Source organism: Chroicocephalus ridibundus, chromosome Z, assembly GCF_963924245.1.
Source record: "Chroicocephalus ridibundus chromosome Z, bChrRid1.1, whole genome shotgun sequence".
NCBI lineage: Eukaryota > Metazoa > Chordata > Aves > Charadriiformes > Laridae > Chroicocephalus > Chroicocephalus ridibundus.
In genome coordinates this window covers 80932715-80957079 of record NC_086316.1, presented here as the reverse complement: position 1 = coordinate 80957079, position 24365 = coordinate 80932715, and the positions used below count along the sequence as shown (strand labels likewise).

Sequence of the window (24365 nt, the reverse complement as noted above, 5' to 3'; positions counted from 1 at the left end):
ACATTTGTAAGAAATTGAATTTTCTCTTCAGGAGCTGCTTCTGAGAAAAATATATGTCACTCAAATAGTCTTAGTCACATGGGTGGGACACTTTACCAGCAAAATTTAGCTTGTTTGAAGGACTGTAGCACAATGTCCAAAGAAGAGCTGGGCAGCAAGTCATATCCTTTATAACTGTATGTATAAATTTAGTCACATCTGTACATGCCTGCAGATTAAAAGCATAAATAGTGGCTTTGTTGATAACAGTGTTTTGTTTTTGTCATGACTGACAGTTACTGCACTGGGCCAAATTATTCACATAGACTTTGTCAGACTTTTATCCAAATCTCTGCTTCATCCCAGCCTCTCTGCAGAAGCCCATCTTTTATAGGGGGTGACTATTCTACATCCAGGGGAATCCTACATTTCACAATATGTTGTTACATAAGAATGCAATCAGCTTCTCCATCCATATGTCTTTGGGACAGAAGGAAAAGGGCACATCAGTTTCTAGATTTCTTTTTGTTTATATCAACTGTAGTCAGAACTTGATCAGAACTCTTAAGAATTCTGTTTTTCAAGGGCTTTTGTGAACATGCATTTTGCTTTTATTAATAATTGATTTTTAAGAGGGAAAATACATATGTTCAACTAGAAAATATAATGTTGCAAATATTAAAAAGTTAACATAGTATGGTATTAAAAAGTTAATATAGTATTCATATAAAAATAGCCTTCATATAAAAAAAAAAAGCCTTAAAAATGCTTTTTCATAGCAAAAGACTTTTTGTATGGGATTTTTTTGTATTTAATTTTCACTTGGCTCCTGGTCCTGAATTTTTTCAGGACTAGGTAAATAGTTTTACACATTGCAGGCACTCCACATAGGGATTCATTTATGATAGTCTCTTCTTGCACATTCAGATACTCTCAGTCTTATGTGTCTCTCTGTGTTTGTATATGTAGGTACATACATACCAATGCACAAACATGTAAATCCACAGACAGGTTAACATATATATATGTATATGTCTGATCTCCCTATGATGAAGCACATCATGGGAATGAATAAGTATCAGTGCTCAGTGTAGAAGGATTTGTTAATTTGTCAATATTGAGTGGGAACTAAAGTAAAAGCACTGTGATTCATCCAAGCCAACAGTGTTGCCATGGTTTAACCCCAGCCGGCAACTAAGCACCACACAGCTGCTCACGCACTCCCCACCCCAGTGGGATGGGGGAGAGAATTGGAAAGGTAAAAGTGAGAAAACTGTTGGGTTGACATAAAAAAAGTTTAATACATAATAATAATAAAAATAATAATAACAACAACAACAACAGTAGTAGTAGTAGTAGTAGTAGTAGTAGTAGTAGTACTAGTAAGGGAAAGAAAAAATAAAAAAGAGAGAGAAAAATAAAAAACAAGAAAGACAAGTGATGCAAATGAAAACTGTTACTCACCACCGACTGATGCCCAGCCAGTCCCTAAGCAGCAGCCTCCCGCCAACCTACCCCCTAGTTTTGTTCCTGATCATGACATCATATGGTATGGAATATCCCTTTGGTCAGTTGGGATTCGCTGTCCCGGCTGTGTCCCCTCCCAACTTCTTGAGCACCCCAGCCTACTTGCTGGTGAGGTGGTGTGAGGAGCAGAAAAAACCTTTAACGCTGCGTAAGTACTGCTCAGCAACAGCTAAAACATCCCTTTATTACCAACAGCCTTTCCAGCACTTGATGAATACATGTAGATGAAAACCTCTCCCATGCAAATCTTTGTGCAAAAAAATCACTCTTCATTTTGGTCCTTCTTGGAAGCCACCCAGGCAGCTGTCTCCTTTTCCAACTGTTGTTTTAGTAAACATCAAGATAATGAGGACCCAATGCAAAGAGACAAAACAGATTTAACTGACATATCTATAGGTACAACTTGGGGCCGGGGCCGGGGGCGCAGGGACGACAGAAAAGAAGACAGAAAGTGCAATGGATAACCCACTTTCGAATTTGGAAGGCACTGAGTGCATTTCAGGTCACTGAGAAAGCTGCCGTGTAAGTACACAATGCTGAAAATCAATCAGGCTCCTTCAGCAGCTGTGTGTTATCAGTCTTGCCCTGCAGAGCACAGATCTGAAACATTAGGCAGCCCAACAAGAGGGAGAAACTTAATTTGAGAGCAGCTGTTTTAAGACAGATACATAATGGCATCGAAAGAGGAGCACTATGGTGAGGTGAGAACCAAGCAGAATACTCATTAGGCTGAGGATGCTTTTAGTTTTGTTATTGTAACCAGACACAGACAGAGTATGGTCAATGGCAGCCAGAGCCTAAGTTAAAGGAGTGAGATGAGGTAAAAATGAAGCTGGCTCAGTTAAATAAAGGTGGCTCAGTTAAAAACTACTAATAAGAAATAGTCAGACTGCATGGGATTTACTGGTTCTACACTCCTGTCTTTGTTACACTGCAACAATTCTGGACATTCAACGGGTAATTTAAGCCCTGTCCTTCCTCCAGGTATTTGGGCACCACTTTTCATTGACGGTTGCAGGATTAAGTGCAGGTTTATCTGAAGATCCGTGCACAGTCTAGTTATGCTTCTGCCTTCCACTGAAGATATTAGTGCTGCTTATTTCAGGACGACAAAATCAACTAAAAGTTGTGAGGTGTTCTGCTCTTTTGTTTTCAGGCTTGCAGAATAGAAGTTCCTTGTATTATTATTTGCATCTTTACTCCTTGAAATCATGAATTATCTTCTAAACACTCAAGATTTCTTTTTATGTTCCACTGGAAATGCAGGAACCTCTAAAACTGAACATGGCAGTTAGTTAAGAATATGTCATAATGCTGAACAAAGACTACGTAAAGGAAACTAAAAGAATTGCATCTTCAATTGAAATTAATAAGGAAACTTGGAATGTACAACAGTAATATGCATTTGAATTTAGCAAGGCCATTTGAAAACAACATTACAGAATCTTTTCTGAAGACATATGTGGGCAAGACCTTGCTTTAATATCTTATCTGAAAATATGTTTATGGTAATTTGAATGCTAAAATGAAAACTGAAAGATAGAAAGTGCTGTGTTTCTCATCATGCAACTGAATGTATAATGAATAAATGTATGAATTCCTTTTACAATAAGCACTTAACATGACTAATGCTTTGTTTTTTCTCAGATTATTTTAATTTTCTCAAGGCCTACACTATAGTCTTTTTATAAGAATAAGGCTAGCAAGAGAAGTACTATCATCTGCATTAAATGCTGCATTACTTACCTGCTTCTCTTTCATAGAAACAGTAGAGAGGTTCTAAGTGTGTGGTTACTGAAGAAAGACTGTCTATCTGTGGGTTTGGAAAGGCAGTCATTTTGTCTCTGTTCTGCAAACCACCATCAAGATTCTTCTTCCTGGAATGATGTTGCCTGTTACCATCACTTGTGCAGGTAACTTGTGCTATTAACACAGAACTGAGAAAAACCTGGAAGATCTGACAAAGACATGAAGAAGCTAAACAAATTACAGTATAATGGCAGATGGAGTTCTATGCTGAGAAAGAAAAAGCAGCAGTACTGGAAAGAATAATCTGAACTATCGTTAATTGCTAGTATAATGTAGAATTATGTAACAATAGGCAGAACTGGATATTTAAGTTTCCTAGCTACTAGTCGAGTACTAATTTTCCTACTTGCCTTATTTTCAAGGATATTTCTATCTACGTGAGTATTCATAGAATACAAGGTAAACAAATCTGTCAGCTCTACTATTCTAAGCCATTCATTGCTTATCATGTGTGCATAGCTCGTAGGAAGGCAGCCTCTGTGACTTGGTGTCCTTGTCTGCAAAATGCTGATAGCAATGCTCACCCAAATTATAAAACACTCGTACTTCAGGAAAATAATTAAATGCTAAGGCAAAATGTAAAACCAATGTATTTTAATGGGCAATTCCGATGACATGCGTATTTTATCTCAGATGATAGAAATTTACATGTAGCAGTTAGTGCAGTGATTTAAGTCCCCGTTCATCCACTGTCTTTTTACTTAAAAATTCTTTATTGTAAATAAAATCCATCCAGCCAAGGACTCATGATTATCCTAACTTCAGGAGCATCTCTCGATTAAAATGCGTATGTAGCAGATAATCTAAGCACACCAAAAGCTGGGTATCCTGCTGTCTCTTTGGCACACAGGGAGAATGACAAGAGGCAGAATTCCAGGTGTGGATGACTGAGCTTGGACTTCCTTCTGCTGGTTTGACACTTCCTTAGCCAAATAAAATATATTTTGGCTCATCTGTATATGTGAGAATCTGATCGGCTTTAACTGTAATTGATAATGTATAAGACAGAGAAGAAGAGAGACTATTTATTTAGAAGGAATATAAGCAGAATTAATGAATGGAAGAAAGAAGCAGCTGACCTATATTTCAGGGACTGGAACATGTCTGTAATGCAGATGAAAAGTCCATTCCAATTCCCCTTTAAATTGTACACCATCCAAATCTACTTGTCATGAAGCAGTTACCTGCTCATAGTTGAAAAAAGAGCTTTGATATATTTTTTATGAATCTAGCTTCTCCACTGCTAAGATAACTGATTGCAATGCAACCTTGCATTAATTATTGTGCTTCTGTATGCAGAATGATGTCCTAGAAAAAAGGAAAGCTGAAAAAAGAGGATGTATTTATTTTATAAAAAAAAAAGCAAGGTAACAAAAGGCCTAAGGAAGAACTTTTTTTTTTTTCTTTCATAATACTTCAAGGGACAACCAAACAATTTAGGAAAAAAAGGTTAAAAAGTGCCTTTTGATATTTTTTTTTGTTCTTGTTGTTTTAAATGAGATATTCAGTAAAGGTGGAAAGAATTAATACCAAAAAAGAATAGATGCCGTTCAGAAAACAGTTGGGGCTCTATTTGTTTGGGTTTTTTTGTTTGGTTTTTTTTTTCCCCACCCTGGAAAACAATAAACAGTCAGTAATAACTCAAGCCAAGAAGTATAATTTTCTAAGCTGAGATTTTTATCTATTTTCATATTTATTTTTAATTTTTGTAGGAAATAACATTGTTAAAGGAGAAAAACAGGAAAAAAAAAGAGAGAATAATTCTCTTTAAAAGTTTTTAAAACATTTTAACTATTCAGTTCATATATTCATGTATTTTACGGATTGTAAGAATGCAGGAGTTTTTATTTAATTTTTCTCTTTCATATCTACAAAATGTTCATTCTTGCATACTGTGTTGGCATCATGACTATATCTTACAGCAATATCAATAAACTCCATGCACAATTTTTTCTTAAGATGCCCTATCTTTATGCTGCATTTTACCAAAAGAAAAATCTAGGACCTTACAGTTAGACTCACAGAAAAAGATTAATACTGAACTTAATATATGATCTATATTTATTGTCTGATTTATTGCCTGATGTCTGATTATTATTCTCATCTCTTTTTTGTACCTTATCTTAATGCTTTACTGAAATAGCAGCCAGAGTTTGGCCTTTTAATAAATATCAGTCTTTAGAGCTGCAGGATGTAAAATCCAGATACACGTGGCTTAGCAGCTCCCAATTAACTTTCAAGGGAGCATTATATTAGTATTATAAATTAATTAGGTGAAAGACAATTTAATGTGCTCAAACATTGTAAATAGTGTAAATATACAAGACAACATTTGTAATAATGTGAATAATTTTTAAAGAGAAGAGATTAGACAGTGAGTCTGCTAGTGCTCCTAATGAAGGCTTAGTTTTATATACACTCAGATGCCATTTCAGTGGGACATCTTAACTTCTGTTCTTCTCTGTCCATATGTAAACAGCACGTTCCTCTCAGATCTCAGGGTTTCTGTTTCCTTAATGTGACCACAATGTATATTATGTTGCCTGGACTAAAAAAGGCTAGCCACATAGTAGTCCCTTTTGAAATCCTTTAGGAAACATTTGAAGACTCCGGAGTTTCTGCTTAACATTATAGCTACTAATAAAGCAAAAATATCTTACCTGGGTCAAACATACAGACATATCCAGCTCTTGATCTCCAGGAGGATGTTTCTTTCCAGGTTAATGCCCTTGCCCCACTGAGTGTGACTGAGTGGGAGTCAGTCCAACTGAGTAAAACAAAGATGTTTCTCTGTGTAACCCCTCACTCTGCTCTATTTCCATTACTTCCTGAGATGAAATCCCAGTTTAAAAGCATTAATTATAGACCCGAACTAAATGGTACAGCACTTTCACTCTTAGCTTGTCTTCCTAGTCCACACAACATGGAGAAACATGTTTTTCAGTTTATGCAACTTTCTTCTGCCTCCTTAACTGGAAAAATTCATGGCCTGGTAGCCCAGAAGACTAGTGAATAAGTAGGGTAAATGTAAAGATAGGGTCTCTCAACAGGCTGGTTGTGTTTGAGCATTAAGAAGCTGGTAAGTCATAAGTGGGTGCTATGATCTGGTCTCCGTTATGAGGGTCTTGGCTCAAGATAGCAATTCCCTTGATATGTGTGGGCTTTAGGACTTCCTTTTAAATGAGGTTCAACAAAAGCAAGTGTAGGGTCCTGCACCTGGGAAGGAAGAATGCCAAACACCAGTATATGTTAGGGGTGGACATGCTGGGAAGCAGCTCTGAGGAGAAGGACCTGGGGGTCCTGGTAGACAGCACATTATCCATGAGCCAGCAGTGTGCCCTTGTCGCCAAGAAGGCCAATGGCATCCTGGGCTGCATAGGGAAGACTGTGGCCAGTAGGTCGAGGGAGGTCATTCTCCCCCTCTACTCTGCACTGGTGAGGCCACAACTGGAGTACTGTGTCCAGTTTTGGGCTCCCCAGTTCAAGAGGGACAGGGAACTACTGGAGCGAGTCCAGCGTAGGGCAACCAAGATGATTATGGGACTGGAGCACCTCCCTTATGAGGAAAGGCTGAAAGAGCTGGGACTCTTTAACCTGCAGAAGAGAAGGCTGAGGGGGGACCTGATTAATGTTTACAAGCATCTAAAGGGTGGGTTTAAGGAGGACGGAGCCAGGCTCTTTTCAATGGTTCCCAGCGACAGGACAAGGGGCAATGGGCACAAGCTAGAACATAGGAAGTTCCGTTCAAATACACGGAAAAACTTCTTTACGGTGAGGGTGACAGAGCACTGGAACAGGCTGCCCAGGGAGGTTGTGGAGTCCCCTTCTCTGGAGATTTTCAAGACCCGCCTGGATGCAGTCCTGAGGGATGTGCTTTAGGCAATCCTGCTTTAGCAGGGGAGTTGGACTAGATGATCTCTAGAGGTCCCTTCCAACTCTGAAGATTCTGTGATTCCGTGATTCCGAGTGCCTTAAGAAAAATAGGCGTTAAATCTCCCATCTATTTTCCATTCAAATACATGTTGAAAGTACCTCTGCAGACAGAGAATACTGTATGCAGACAGAGAGTGTTACAAATGAAAGTCCTATCTCCTTCCTGTTTCATGTCTACATTTCTTGGGGCAAAGGCAAATCCTACAAGTAAAGAGCGTGTTCCATATACATGCTTTGCCTAGAAAAACATCTAGATTCATGTGTTTGGTCAATGTTTAATATGCTGTACTAACACCAACAAAAGAAGCTAGCGTATACTGAGAATGAAAACAGCACAGTGACTCTGGTACATCTTTGTGAAGTATTTTATGGTCACTGGTTTGGGAAAACAAAATAAATGAAAATAGGTTTGTACATTCAGTGTTGTCTTTGAAAAATAAAAGGGTTATAAACGTAGCCTTGCTCCAGCTTTTAACAGTTGAAACTTTACTTATTACAGTGGCATGATACTGGGGTCCGCTTGGCATAACTCGACAGGGTATTAGACCTAGATATCTTACATACTTACTGAAAGTTATGACTTATTCAGAGGCCAGTGGGTGTTTTACTTACAACTAACTCTGAACTCGTAATTAATTTCCTTAGCAAATAAGACAGCATTTGTCTAGGTTCCAACTTCATTTTTATCCAAGCTGAATTTAAGTATACAAAGATCTATTTTAAAGCTCCTGCATTAAAGTGAAGAGAGAAATAGGACTGTGGCATATTGGGTTTAGACTATCCAGCTGTGGAGCCAAGAGTGCAAGCTAAATTTATGCAAGTCATATGTTATTTCTGCATGCATGAATGTAATGCAAATGGGCACTCACCTGCATGGAAATATATTAATAATAATTTATAGTATATGAATTCATATGAAGGGAATACCATATTTAATTTTATGTATTTTCGTGTTTTGTTTTTAATATTTTTGTTAAAATAAAAAGAAAAAAAAATCTGCTGCGCACACAATTTTCATGTCATAATAGATTATTGAAAGTGTAAGTAGCCTAATTCACTCTATATGGTCCTTTTTTGGCATGGAGTTTCTTGGTCAACAATCCCTAAGAAGAGATCTGTTGACTCAAACATATGCTGGTTGGAGTACTCTGGCTTTCTCAGCAAGGCAATGTATCATACAGTTAATTAAGCCTCTGAGTCATGCTAATGTCAATGGGTTTAGGCATTTGTTTAAAGCAAGGCATGCAATTTGCTGAACTAAGGCCTAAATGAAGCAGGAGAGTCATGGAAATAACTGTATGTGATGATGTCATTAAAGATAACCTGCCACTGACTGCTCAAGAGTGGCTGAGTTAAGTCCATCCAGGATCCTTCAGATCTGAATGCTTTAGTTTTTCCTTTGTGTAGGTGAAAACCAGATTTTCACATGCTTTTATAAAGGGTCACATGGTGCAAGTTATAAAGGGTACAAATTGGACTGTCCTGAGAATTCCAGCTACCTGCAATACAATCCCATATTATAATCCCAATATTATCTCAATAATCATCGAAAGCCTAGTACAGAGGGCCTCTGGCAGCCAGGGTTTGCAGGACTGAGTCTTTGTACGGGGCCAGCCATGTGCTCATTATGATTAATGACACTTCTCAAATGCATTAAATGCACTTGTCTTGTCTTCACGCCTCAATGCACAGCTGAAGCATAACAACAGTCACCAAAACCACTCAGGCTGCAATGCATTATTGTTTAATTAAACAACACAGATAATTTTTCAAGACCTTTTCAAATATAAACATGGCGTTGTATCTAAGCTCTGTTTAACTTTAGGAAGAAGGTATGAATTTTGAGAGGAGAATTAAATCAAAACATGAGGAAAACAATTTATGCAAATAGTAGTTCATAATTTTTATTTTTCTCCTTCCAAATTTAGGTTGACAAAATCATAAGCTAAGGGAACGGTCCACCAAGCACAGTTTTTTCCTTCTCAACCCCCAGCCATGATGAGAGTGAGGACACTGATTACAGAATTTATTTTAAAAAATCCATTTGCATTCTCTCCAGAGATATACAGAGGCCTAATTAATTGCTCTGACATATCTGAGCCAGAAGCCCTCTTCAGCCACAGGGAGACTTGCCCAGTAATTTAGACAATCTTTAGCTTGAAACTATTTGCTGGAAAAGCTCTGTGGAAGTGTGATCGCGGTAAGTAAAAACCACTCTGCTGCACAGTACCAGCACAACGCCTCTGAAGATTTGTGACTTAAACACCACCTGTGGTCTGTGCCATCCTCTTAAAGAGATTTCACTTTTTTAATATTTTGAGGTAATGTAATAGAAAAAGACTAGATAGCTTCCTTTTGCTAATACTGTGCAGTGACGATAGGTTTTCAGAAAGTGCCTTTTTGACTCAAAATAAAGCAAAGTTAGGTCAGACTGGACAGCTTTTGAAAAGCCTGGTTCAAACTAGTAAAGTTATTTTGTTTTCCATTCTCTGAGCTGCTCCTATGCTTAGCTGTACTGCACTGTGTTTTTCAGAGGATGCTTATAAAACTCAAGTCCGAATTGATGACGAACCAGCCTATTTGGACATTCTAGACACTGCTGGACAGGTGAGTAGTTTCCCAATGTGAACTATTCAATCAGAGATAAAACCAAATGTTTTAACCTCAGATATGTGGGTCACAGAGCTAGGAGCAAGCTTCCCTATTCAAACATAAAGGCAGCAGTGGCAGAATAGCATGAAGGAATTAACAAAGGAGAAGATTAAAGGAATGCTTCAGTGGAATAGTATAACTTCAAAATCTGACCAGAAGAGACAGACAAATTTAATTGCGTAGAAGATAAAAAGCTGTTTGCTTCTTTTTCTCTTGTGTGCAGAAACATCTATCACAATCATGGAATGAATAAATGATGTTGGTTTTTCTTATGTGCTTATCATTCCTGCTTTTCTTTATATTACAGGAATCTTCTGATGTATTTGTAGATCAAGTGTTTTGTTACCATTCTTCTCCTTCCCACATTATATTTAAACAACAAATACTCACCTATAAGGAAAAGATCTTAATGCCAAAAGTAACACACTGTGTACATAAACGTGTATATGCATGTGTGAGCTTCAGTCAGGCAATTGTTTCACATAAAATAAGCCAAAAGAAGGAGTTAAATGCAAGAATTTCTTCTACCTGACTCAGTTAACCTCCTTTCAATCTCAAAACATTTTTATTGTTTAATCAAAATGTTGCAGTTGGTTGATCTTTTCCTGAGGTATGGTGTCAGGTTCTGTTTGAAGGCTTTGATAGTTTCATGAGTTTCCATAGTGTGTGTGCTCCTTGTACAGGAATGAATCAGTCAACAAGGATGACAGATCCTTAAAACAAACAAGCTAAAAAAGATTTAGATAGTATAAGCCTGGAAACCTTGATCTCAGCATCTCAAACAACTAAATGCACCTAAGCTAGGCACTGCAAATGGTGGAAAAAGCAGTCTGCTGCCAGGAATTAGAATGGCATCAAGTTATACAATTTGAATGTAGTTCAGGGGGATTGTGGCATGAGTTTTGCATGTGAATGAAATCTAGGCCAATTTCAAAGTGAACTCAACCAGTTTCAGGGAATCAAAAGATGCCCTGAATTATTCTTCCTTGACCCAAAATTATACAGTCTCAGTAGTTAACCAGTGACTTGCTGCTGAGTCTCCTGTGAAAGTGTTTGATTCTCCAGAAAATTTAAGCTAAATTTCAAGGCATGTTTCCAAAGCCATGAATTCAATTGACCTAGAATTTATTATTATAATAGGCCCAAGAATTTCCTTATGCATAATAGTCCTAGCATAACTTCAGCAATGATTTGGCCAGGGGAAAGAAAGGACATCATAGTTGCCACTCAATATATCTGAAAATGCCTGTACTTCTGTTGGAGGCAGCAACATCTTTGTTCACTCAGGAAGTCTGATCCTAGTAATTCAGCCCTATGCTGTCATTAGTACACAATCAATCACTAGAGGAATTATATCTCCAGCTGTCTAGTCTCATAAGGCTTTAGTGTTAGGGACCACCTGTCTTATTCCATAATATTTTTCACTGTTTACATCTCCTTCATTCTACTCCTAAATTCACTTTAGTCTTATTTTGTAGAGTTAAAATGCTAAAAAGTGAAATAATTTCTTACCCAGACATGAAGAGATATGATAAATCACAGTTTATGTGTACAGCTTTTGGCTAATGGAAAGAGGAGCAAAATATTATACAGGATTTCTTCATCTTCATAGGTGTGTTCTTAATTTTCTGTGAAGACTCTGAGAGAGTACAGGAGTTGAGTTAAACTTTGCAAACCATAGAAGAGGGTACAGTAGGTGTAGAGCTCTTTGTGTTGTGCTTCCACTTACAAATCTTTGCACAGATGAGCTAACTGATCCTAAATACGCATCAGTATTGCATATAATAAAAATATTATTTGTACAAAGAAAATAAAGCAGCTTAAAATCAAAGCAAAGAATGGATGATGAATGAACCAAAAATGGATAGTGTGCTTTTATTTTGAGTCAGGGACTAATACATTGGAAAAACCAAGAGGAATAATTTCTTCTACTTCGATTTCTTTCCATTTGTTTTGCTACTACAAACATAAAAGTTTGTGTTGTTAATAACAAAAAAAATAGAATCAGATATTGTTTCCTTGTCTTCCTAAACCCCACGAAATTTGAAGCCTCTGTTTTTCCTTTTTTTCTTTTATTTTTTTTAATTAAGACAAGTATTTTTAAATGGTATTTCATTTTCTGTCTGCTTCTTTTAAATTGAAGAAAAAAACCAAAACTGGAGCACAATCTTCAATCCCTTTGAAATTATTTTAGATTCAGAAAAAAGGAAAAAGTATCCCCACGCACTGGCGTTTTAAGTAGCTGAAAATATGATGTCTTCCAATTTAAGCAAAGCTCATCTTTTGCCAGTCATGTTCAGTTCTTAGGAAAAATTCCATACGAAACTGTATGACTTTTAAAGGATTTTTGATTTTTAATAATGTAAAAAAGCTAGAACAAAACATCACTTTTAAGGGAAGAGGGTGATTGTTGTAAGGTAAGAAAAGAAATCAGAATAATGCAAACTGTGAAAGCTGGTGAGAATGATAGCAAAGGAAGCCTGAAAAGTTTCCAGTATTGTTTCAAGAAGTGACAAAAATACCCATAATATTAGAGGCCTATGGCATGTAATGACCGTGTAATGAAATTCCCTGCATAGATTTGGGAGCAAGCAGAGACCTGTGGCTGTAGCACTGCACTCTGCCAATACATCAGCCCCACGCGTTGTACAGCCTGGAGACAGCTATTCTACCCAAGATCCAAGTAGAATTGATATGAGAAAATCTCTGTTTTAAATTTCCCTGGTCTTCCAGTGCAGATTGTCATCACCAAAATGTGTCTCAGTGTTTCTCTGCTAGGAAGCTCTTCCCACTTTCCTACACACCTATTTTTCAGAAACTGTCTGTTCTAAGTATCCTAGATTCAGCTGCTTGTCTTTGCAGATGTGTCTGAATTTGTTGCCTTTCTGTCTGCACTATGCACCTCCAGAATAAATCAAGACTTAATCCAACTCCCATTGAAGTCAACAGCTAAAATAGCCTCCTTCCTCACAGAGGGCTTAATGTTACTCTCACTGAAGTTCAAAATGAAATCCTGCTGTGACTTTGGTGACTCGGGGTGAAAATCCAAAGTGCCCAGTTACTCTAGTGGTGATGTGCTCTGATGGTACCTCACCGAGCTTCATGTAAAGCAGAGATATGTTACAGCTGCCAAATTATGTAGTGGAAATCTCATTTCTCTCTGCGTGTCGTCGCACTCATAAATACTTCATCATCAACTTTGAATAATGACTTTAATCACTTCAGAAGATCAAGGAGCTAAAATTGTAATTCGTCCCTATTTGGGAAATAAAAGAAGTCAATAGAGAAACCAACTGAAGTTAATGTATTTTGCTGTTCTAGAGAATATATTTCACCAAATATGCTTCTCCTTTCCCTGCCGTACCTATGCATTAATTGAACACTTCAAAACTGACCAAATATTGTGATTTACTAATAATTAATATAGTTCTTTATTGTCAAGCACAGAGTAAAAAATCCGCATCTGATTTCATAGCTGAAACTGGATTAAAATGAGGTTTAATAAGGCCAAGTGCCGAATCCTACATTTTGGTCACAACCCCAAGCAACGCTACAGGCTTGGGGAAGAGTGGCTGGAAAGCTGCCCAGCAGAAAAGGACCTGGGGGTGCTGGTGGACGGCCAGCTTAACATGAGCCAGCAGTGTGCCCAGGTGGCCAAGAAGGCCAACAGCATTCTGGCTTGTGTCAGGAATAGCGTGGCCAGCAGGAGCAGGGAAGTAATGGTGCCTCTGTACTCGGCACTGGTGAGACCTCACCTCGAGTACTGTGTTCAGTTCTGGGCCCCTCTGTACAAGAGGGACATTGAGGTGCTGGAGCGTGTCCAGAGGAGAGCGACCAGGCTGGTGAGGGGTCTGGAGACCAGGGCATATGAGGAGAGGCTGAAGGAGCTGGGCATGTTTAACTTGGAGAAGAGGAGACTGAGGGGAGACCTCATTGCCCTCTACAGCTACCTGAAAGGAGGGTGTAGAGAAGTGGGTGTTGGCCTCTTCTCCCAGGTGAATAATGGCAGGACCAGAGGAAATGGTCTGAAGCTGCAGCAGGGGAGGTTTAGATTAGATATTATGAAGAATTACTTTACTGAAAGAGTGGTCAGGCACTGGAACAGGGTGCCCAGGGAGGTGGTTGAGTCACCATCCCTAGAGGTATTTAAGAAACGTCTAGATTTGGCACTTCAGAGCATGCTGTAGTGGCAGAGATTGTAGGGGTTTTTTGTGTGTATGTACGGTTGGACTCGATGATCTCAAGGGTCCTTTCCAACCATGAAGATTCTATAATTCTATGATATTTTAACTGATACAGTTTGGAGCACCAAAAACATAGACAGTGCTTCAGAAATACATCTCTAGTTCTCAACTTTATGAAGTTAAAAAACATTCAAAGTCAAAACCAGGAACATGAATAAACTTTTAGTGCTGCTCATATAGTTATTGATCTTCCTCTTCCCATGCTATTATTATAGACACTATTAAATACGACAGATTGCTGCTCTCAGAAAGGAGACTGATGTTCCAAGAACTCTGGATACATATTTTCTACAACATGAATTGTCCTGTAATGTTGTTCCAATGTAATTCTCCCACTGAAGATACAATAAGAGGCACATTCTTAATGTATGTAGGGCTAGCATGAGTAGTTACGCTTCAGTGAACTCACTACCCCTGCTTTTCACCACCCATTACACGGGCCAGCAGGATAGCCTGTCTTTGCTCATCACAATCAACTTCAGACAGAATAAGGTTACGTTTACCTCAGAGAGTTTCAAGAGCAGGTATCGCTGATGTAGCTGCCCGTAGCTGAATTGTCATAAACAACACTACCTTGAGCAGTTCCTACCATAAGGCTTGAAAACACCGCATGCACCGAGAACGAAAGGACCAAAATATTGATGTTGATTTTCTTTTTCAATGGCACGGCTGAATCTAGAAGACTCATATCCTTAGCCTCACATTTGCTGCCAGAAGAAGCTATCAATGATGCCTTTGGCTCCTTTTTAACTAGAAGTTCTCTTAAACCAAAAGTTTTCTTTTTGTGTCTATATTTTAATAAAAGCAAAACTAAAAAGATAAGAAAAACAGAGAGTAAATGTGAGATTGAGCTTCAGGAGGATTTTTATTTAGTTAAATTTTAACCCTCTAGGCTAGCTACAGTTTGACATGTGGAGTAAATAATAAATAAACACTTAATGAAAATCTGCAAATGCAGACTATTTTCCATAAAAATGGCTTGGTCTTCCTTGTTCAACCATGTTCATGGAACATTTATTGTGTAACTCTCCCTTGAAACTCACCAATGTGCCTCTTTATGTCCCTTGAGGATGGGAGACGTGTTGGGACGAGGTAGTTTTGGAGTTTCCCTTTCCTTATCCAGTGTGTCACAAACCTCATCTTCTTTTACATTGGTGCATATGGTACATATATTTGATTTAAACTGGTGTAAACTCTTTGAGTTCCAGAAAACTCGTGGGTGCAAAAGGGGAAGGACATTCAGACCTCAGGTCCTTTATTCTGTGTTCAATTCCCTTCACAATTATTCTCAGAGACTGACAACCCCCAGCTGCTCCAGCCGTGCACAAAAAGCCTCCACACAGAGTTATAGAAACCTTCTGTTCGCTTATTTATACTTTCTCACTCTCTCTTCTAACTTAAAAAATATGTTGCTACTTCTGCAGCCCAGTTTGAATTCCTCCTTGCGGAGCATACACAGCAGTTATCTCTCCTGCTGTATTTATAAACTGTTGACTGACACAGGAGCTTTTATTCTTGCCACAGCTCTCCCCCTGATGACACGTAACCCAACCTCGACCTCACGCTGAACGTTAACAGAGCATCAGATAGCACACCCATCACGGAAAAACAATCTGAGATGACCCTATGTAGAAAAGGTAAACTTGTTTTCAGCGACGAAGCAGGCAAATATGCAGAAAAATGTATTTCTCTACCTGTCAGTGAGACAGTACATTGCAAGATTATTGCACCAATTTTTGCTTGTTAAAACGTGAGCTTTTTATGATAAACTTAGTGCACCAGTATATTTCCCAGGTGTGAGTCACAGACTTGAAAAATTGCCCTTAAAACGTGATGGCATGCCATTTCAGGGAGATTTTCCTTTGTCTGGAGCTGTGTGCACATGAATTCATTTCCAGGCAGACACTTTTCAAGCTGACAACAACAGTACGCTCTGTAGTGAAATCCGTCTCTCAAATTGCTAGCAAATCACAGGACATGTTTATCCTGCCAACCTCCAGGACTATGATTTTTGCCCCCTGCTTCAAGCTTTGAAGAGGAACCATATTAGTCCCAAGAGCCCTTCAGATAAACACACTTTCTTAGACTAAACACTATAGTCCGATGACTCACTCAGGCTGTTATCTGAGATCCTTCTGCTTATTATCTAAACACGCTGCTGCCCTAATCCTGAATCAATGGAAGTCGAATTTTAAACTACACTACTGCAGCTTATCTCAAGGAAATGCAAAATGCCTTTTTGGCAGTAATTATATTTTAATGGGTCTTTAGAACACGCTTTTTTAAGGGGAAAACAATTTTAGTGCACTTTCTGCTAGGTACCTGTACTGAGTAAATGAAATACATTTTATTTTTAAAGCATAGTGGTATTGCACTACGTAGCAACCATTAACACAGTGTATTACGTGAAGAACATTAATTTTATTTTCTTTATGTGCTGTTGTTTCACAGGCTGATGAAAGTCAAATCATAGCACTGAAAATTTGGTGAATTCTCAGGACAAGCTGTTCTGTACTTTCTAGGGAGAACTGAAATCTTTCCTATGACCAATTAATTTTGTTTGGGAATGGACAGATTTTGAAGAAATATTTATTTGGCACAGATATGGAGTGAAAAAACAGTTCCAGTAAATCATAGATGAAATTGCAGACTTGACTCCAATTTTCTTCAAATTAGGGGAAAAATATTCTTTGGCTTCAGTAGGAAAAGATCTAGGCAAATACTGCCAAAAAAGGATCATATTAGTTTAGCAAGAACAGGCAACTAACAACGAAGATTCCCAACTTCCTTTCCTGTCCCTGTCAATGAATGAGTCATGACGCAATAAAGGATGAATCAGTTTGTATTTCTAGGTCTGCATTTATCTTTCTGACAAACAGGTGCAATAAGATGTTGCAGGGAGCAGGCATTTAGAGTGAACATCAGGGTTTATTGAGTCTAGTGATACTGATCTCCTGCCCCTCTCTATCATTCCACTTCAGTAAAGTGAATGCTAGTGGTTCCATATTGCAGGTGGAGGAATACTTTCCAGTGTTGTCTCTTCTTTTTAAATAAATTCTTTTTTTCTCTTAAAATGCTCTCTCTTTTGCTGTTCTTTGTCTTTCTTTACCTAAGAACTTCCAAAAATAGATAAATATACAGTGAGACTGCTGAATGATTTATGACTTCTAAAAATAAAATAAGAATATTTAAAAGAAGAAAACACTTTATTACAATTTCTGATTAAATTAGCAAAATCCTTTTTTCTTCTTTCCAGATCTTTTCTTGTATTATTTCCTTGGTGTTTTTTCATTTGTTTGTTTGTTTGTTTGTTTTTGTGTTCTGATGTACATTGTATGGAAAACACATATATAAACATATGATTAAACTTCATCCAGGTCCTCCACAAGATTATGATTATGCAAATTTGCCTTTTCTTATAATGTTACAAACTGGATTGTATACTTTGTCTTTCCACTATTAAATGACACTCAGTCCCTTTGAAGTTACTTCCAGCAGATGTTGGACATGCTCTATGTGTGTCCTGATTTCTGTATGTATATGCAACTGTCCTACATAACCTCACCAGGGATTCCATTTTGCAGAGGTTTGCCTATCAAGAGCTACTTGTAACCAAGCAGGTCTACACAGACCACAGACTCCAGTGGATAGAAAACTGTTTTCTACCTGTACCAGTTTTCACAAAATTCACATCAAGAAGATATTTACAGGACTAAAAGCTTGGCTTGCACACTGAGAAAACCAGCATGTGTAACAGCACCGCCTGGTGCCATTTGACCTGACAATAACAAATGACAAAGAGGAGAGTCTTTTGCAGAGCGGTGTGTTAATGCTTCTTAGGAAAAGTGGGTTGTCCCAAAAAAATGTAATTTAACAAAACTTCTTTGTCTTTTATGTTATTCTGTAGCTGCTGGATACTCTACCAATACATTGAATGGTGGTGTCTGCAGGCAAAAAGAAAAGAAGAGAACAAAAAGTTACATCGTCTTATCTGAATCATCCAAACCTCTGAATTGCAAAACTGCATGAGATTATCTGGCAAGAAGAGGCTTTCTAAAGCTGTTATTTTCATTTCACAGTGACAGGAGTTGGCTGGAAAAGTCTAAAAGAAAAGGCCTCTTTCACATCTGAAGTTCCAATAGTTTTGCCCAGGAACCTGGAAGTGTCATCTGCCCCGCACCAATTAAAAAAAAAATAAATTAAAATAAGAAAATAAGAAAATATAACCCTCAGTAAATTTTGAGCTCCATTGCTTTTCACCTCTCCTTTATAATCTGAGGGATGTTATTGCATCTATCCAGGTTTTTAAAAAAGGAAATGAAGAGCAAAATACAAATTCAAGAAAATAATTAGTGAAAATATGAAATATTTTCTCTTTTCTGGACATATATCATATATCTATTTTTCTTACTTCCATAGAAGAGATCTTGCATAGCTTGCATAGATTTTTGTGCCTGCTTTTATTTTGTGCCTAATGGCTGAGGAGAATAAATTGTTGCCATGGGAGTTCCATGTCATTATACGAGCAGCAGGATGATGTGCAACAAACTATTCCAGGGAGCAACCTTTTATTTTAAAAAGACAGAGACCTGAATCTTAGTAATATCTGTGTTGGGTGTACCTGTGTAAGAAATCAGATCTTCTCTTACTTACAGTGCGGTACCTGACTAACACCTTGAAGCAAGCTGAAGAAATCAGAGTCCACTAACTTTCAGAACTGCAGATGAGTTACATCCTTGTGTTGGGTGGTCTTGTCATATCTGATAAGCTACACAGCATCTCTCAGGATCTATTGATCTAACCTAGGTACCTTATGACTTACAGTTTTGGAGCTCTCTCTTTGTGGCATAGCATTTTTCTAAAGAAATGAAAACTATTCCTCTGTTTTATAAGCAGACACAGAGGCTATGGATATGAAAACAGACACCATTTATGCCACCAGGAATTAATTGGCTTCAGTTAAAATATTCCCAATTTACTTCAAAGCCTAGATATCGTACTAATGGATCTGGATGAAACCTTCAATCTATGCTAAATGTATGAAGTGATGATCAACTCCATAAAAAAGACATCTGTTTGAATTGTTAGAGAGGAATTGGTCCCACTGAATATCTCTTAGTGTGGGATATCTGCATTTAATGTGTATGTAACTTAGAGGCATTTAGTGAATGCCTCACAGTGGAGGTGACACACGTTGCTGCTGTTCCGTAGATGAATAGAATCATAGAATGGTTTGGGTTAGAAGGGAGTTTAAAGATCATCTTGTTCCAACCCCCCTGCCATGGGAAGGGACACCTCCCAGTAGACCAGGCTGCTCAAAGCTCCATCCAGCCTAGCCTTGAACACTTCCAGGGATGGGGCATCCACAGCTTCTCTGGGCAACCTGGGCCAGTGTCTCACCACCCTCACAGGAAAGCATGAAACTTAATCTAAATCTCCCCTTTTTCAGTTTAAAACCATAATCCCTTGTCCTATTGCTATACTCCCTGATAAACAGTCCCTCCCCATCTCTTCTGTAGGCCCCCTTAACGTACTGGAAGGCTGTTAGAAGGTCCTGGAGCCTTCCCCAGGCTGGACAATGCCAACTCTCTCAACATGTCCTCACAGCAGAGGGTCTCCAGCCCTCTGATCATCTTCATGGCCTTCCTCTGGACCCATTCCAACAGGTCCATGTCCTTCCTCTTCTGAGGGTTACAGACCTGGACACAGTACTCAAAGTGGGGTCTCATGAGAGCGTAGGAGAGGGGTAGAATCATTTCCCTCGACCTGCTGGCCACAATTCTTTTGATGCAGCTCAGGATGCGGTTGGCTTTCTGGTCTGTGAGCACATATTGCCAGCTCACGTTGAGCTTCTCATCCACCAACACTCCCAAGTCCTTCTCCTCAGGGCTGCTCTCATTCCATTCTCTTCCCAGCCTATATTTCTGCTTGGAATTGTGTCGACCCAGGTGTAGGACCTTGCACTTGTCCTAGTTGAACTTCATTAGGTTTGCAAATACCCACGTCTCACAGCTGTCCAGGTCCCTCTGGATGGCATCCCTTCCCTCCAGTGCCACACAGCTTGGTGTCATCAGCAAACTTGCTGAGGGTGCAGTCAATCCCAGTGTCCATGTCACTGACAAAAATGTTAAACAGCACTGGTCTCAGCACTGACCCCTGAGGAACATCACATGTCACTGGTTTCCACTTGGACATTGAACTATTGACCACAACCCTTTGAATGCTGTGGGAACACAGCCTTTTAGCTAAGCTTGTGTTCGCACAAGTCTCCAGAGGGTCACTGAGAGCAGTATTGCAGGACAGTATGTATAGATACCAACCCAGTCACCATCACTGCACATGTAATTCTACCTAGTCATCCCACTTTCACCAGAAATATTTGTGCAAATTAAAAAAAAAAACCAACAAACAGTGGGATCTACTTGATGCTGTAAGACACAGGGATGTGACAACTTACTCCTTTTGTGCCACAGAGTCATACCAAATTTTAATATTGTAAGCAATACAAAATCAGTGCAGCTGTAACATAACTATTTTGCATTCACATTGGTGATGATTTATGTAGCACCCACAGAGCACATCCGTCAGATAAACACCGAGCTAAATTTTCGTGGCAGAAATGAGCGCACAATTGATTACATGCTACAATACAAAAGTCTAAAATAGCCACTCTGCAGGTTGTTGGCTTCATGCCCCGGCACCGCCCTTTCAGATTCCTAGTTTAAATTATAGCTCTGATGATGACTAGGGCACAAAGTAGGGGAGAGAAATATCTATGTTGTGGAATTCTTAAGGTAAGCACAATTGTTATGGAAACCATCATGAGAGAATATATATGCAAACCAGAATATCATTTGCAGTCATTTATCAGAGCAACGAGGTGTCTGACTCCATAGACTTCTGCTTCCCTTCTGCAAGGCTGCACAAGCCTGACTGGGGAAGACAGCAAGTCTGCAATCCCCATGTAAGCTGACAAGAGCTTATTTGAATCCCTGGCGAGTCCTTGCTTGCAGCTGCAGTCATTACCTCTTCACTAGTGGGTTGTTGTCTTTTTTTTTTTTTTTTCCTCTGCTGTTTACTAAAATGTAATTACTGAGCTATTAATTCTTTCCCTTTACCATTTATGATGCATTTGTGATAAAAGGTGAAAATGGGCTTTATTCTTTTGTGCATATCAATGAGGAGGGGGGAAAAGTATTATACGGTGCACAGTAAAGCAAATATAGCTGGGGGTTTTAGAGGTAGTTAACAATGAAGATTGCTTCAGTGCTTGCATTTAGGAGAAAATTGCTAAGGTGTTTATCCCTAAAAGAGAAACCATTAGCATTAATACGAGAGAAAAAGACAGTTCTCTGAGTTAGAGAGTGTAGCGCCAAAGCATTTTTACTGGCATCGTGGAGAATTTATATGGTGATTTCATCCATATTTTGTGGTGAATGAAAAGTAGATATCATCTCCCAGGTGATGGACTGCATATTTTCATTACTATATATGACAAACTGTCTTTGGAAGAGCCAGATTAATAAAGTTAACAAAAGCACAGTTGCAGCAAACTGGCAAATATATTATCACCTGAAGGCAGGAGGGCAATTAGAGTGGGAACATTGGGAACATCAGTGCAGAGAAGATACTTCTGGAGAGAGGGTCCGAGTGCCAGTGCAGGTTATTTAGTAGTACCTTAGTAAGAAAGGAGGGTCACTGTGTGATGTTATTTTTTGAAGTTCTGAGTTATTTTATTAGAAGTTCTCATTTTCTTGTTTTCCTTATTTATTTTTCCTTACTTTTTTTTTTTTTCTATCAGACTTATATGTTTCAATCTTACTTTATAAGCCAGCAATGATGCAGAACAGTATGTGACTACAGAATAGCAAGTGCATAAAAAATATTCTATATTTAGCGAATGGGCCAGGGCAATACTGATCCTTCAGTGTTCAGGGTGTGAAGGAACATCTACACTTGCCTTTCATGAGACTTAATCCTGCATGATCTGTGACTGTGAGCAATATCAGATATGATAGGAAGAAGTATCATAGCTGAAAAGAGAAGGGGAACCTGAATCTTTAAACTCACATGTCGGAAATTACATAAATTCACGAGCAATGAAAACAGATTGTGTCCAGCAATTATTTAAAGAAGTAAGTAATGAAACTAACTTCACAAACTGGTGATTTTCAGAAAGGGTGAAAATTTAGACATACCCGTTCCAAGTCTTAGACTCATCTGAATGAAGACGAGACTAATGTCCTGGTGAATTTACCTCATATAGTAACTCAGATCAAGAAATGAAAGTCTTTATTTTTAATTAATGTATATTCAGGACTTTAGAGTTCATAAAGTCTCTCCAGTAGTCAGAGATTAAAGATGTATTAATCAGTGTGAAGAAATTTGTCTCTTTCCAAATACATTAGTCTTCAGAAAGAATCCTGAACAGAGGTCTAATGTAATCCCAGCTCTTGTCTGGGGCTGAATACCCCTTTTTAGCGAGAGCAAGCTGATGCTGAAGCGTAGGGGAAAAGTAGGAAAGGGAAAGCTTTTTTTTAGAAATCTTTCAGCCAAGATTTTGTGAAAATTAGGGATGTAAGACTATGTGAGTCTCATTGTGTTTCTTAAATTGCCAACCATCCATCCATTCAGTTGAGTCACTCAGTTTGGACCATTTTCTTGCCCATAGGCATGGTCTTGAGGTGCTCCCTGTTATTCAGTCTACCTAGGTGAGCTTGTCTCCATTTACAGAGTATACACTGACCCTCAGAAAACTCTTGAAATTGGCAGGTAAGAAGTAGTGCTGCTATTTGTCACAAAATTGAAAATCATACCTGTGTCTTCCAGAAAAGATCACCTATCATGAATATTCTCCTTCTTCTTTCTTGTTTCCTTCTTGATTCCCTTTCCAGCTAAACAAGTTAGCTTAAACAGGGGGAAGGTGTGGCCAGATAAATAGGCACTGATTTCAGCAGGCTTGATATTGTTGCAAATGTCTGTCTTCTAAATTACGGATTAATTTCAGTATCTGTCTCAGCTTTTTACTTGTACATTCCCAGAGTTAAGAAAAGGCTACTGATTTTATACAATGTGGAATTCATAATATTGCCTTGGAAGGCTGTCAGATTAAGTTCAGAAAGACATTAGTCTGCTAGGAACACAGACTGCATCTTTCATGTTATCTTTATACTGTTTCCATCATCAGTGATGCGCGTTTTGTCCCCAGTACAAATTCACAGAAGGAAAGGGATATGGCTGTTTTATAACAGAAGCAAGGATTCCTTCCTGTAATTATAAGGCATGAGATACTGACTGATCATTAATCAAGGGACTGATTATAATAATAATCCACTTCCACTGCAGGCTTATGGGCTAATTCTCATTTATACTAATCCCATTTTTAACTGCTCCTGGATCATCACTAGAGCAGACAAAAAGGGTCATGAGAGAGGGGTTTGATGTACAACCAGAACAGAGTAGAGACTTGACAGAGAGAAGAATCAATCCCTGTCCTCCAGTATTTAAGCCAGAGACTGCATTTTCTTTGGTCTGTGTCTGAGCTGTTATTCAGCTCTCTTCCTTCCTCCCAGTGATGTGGCAGATGGTTTAGGCTGGCACAGGTGGCTGAGTACCACCTGCTGCAAATTTTTCTGAATCTTTTTCCATATAACTCCTTTTGTTGTTGCTGTTTGCAAAGGATGACTGGAAATACGAGAGAAGCAAGAGGAGACTGTGAAGTGATGCTGATATTGTCCATGCTTTGTTGTTTTCTGCTGTGTTGTTGCAGAGAAGCTACAGCTGATGTATGCTGGAATCCTGCAAGCAAAGGCAGCAGATTTGTAACTTTGATTTTTGTGATGGAAAAAGTGTATCTATTTATTATCTTCTAGTGTAACTTAAGCTATGCTGAGGGATAGCATTTCCCACTGCTGAGTGCTGTAAAGGGAAAAATCCTCTATTGGCTTTAGGCACTAGATGTTACGTCCTTTTAACGTTCTGAACTCCACTGGAAATAAAACAGCCTTGTAGACACTAAATGAAAAGTTTAAAATGAAAGGGAGGACAAACCTTATCATCCAAATGCATGAAGGATATGAATGGTGTAGGGGCTGTGGCTGATATCATGGACCTCAGAGGCTGGGACTGGTATTTAATTTCTGTTGAGGTAGTGAGAGAGGCACGAAGGAAAGTCATCCCTGGTATCTTAAGCACTTCTCTAAGGGTGGCTTGAATTAGTCT

General features: G+C 38.6%; 1 protein-coding gene across 1 annotated transcript in view; it reads left to right on the top strand.

Moving 5' to 3' along the window:
* Nucleotides 1-24365, top strand: part of RIT2 (Ras like without CAAX 2) — a 197813-nt gene that overhangs the window by 75568 nt on the left and 97880 nt on the right. The window contains exon 3 of the mRNA XM_063321072.1: nucleotides 9782-9855. Coding sequence (XP_063177142.1) covers nucleotides 9782-9855 — 74 coding nt within the window. The remainder of the gene's footprint in view (nucleotides 1-9781; nucleotides 9856-24365) is intronic.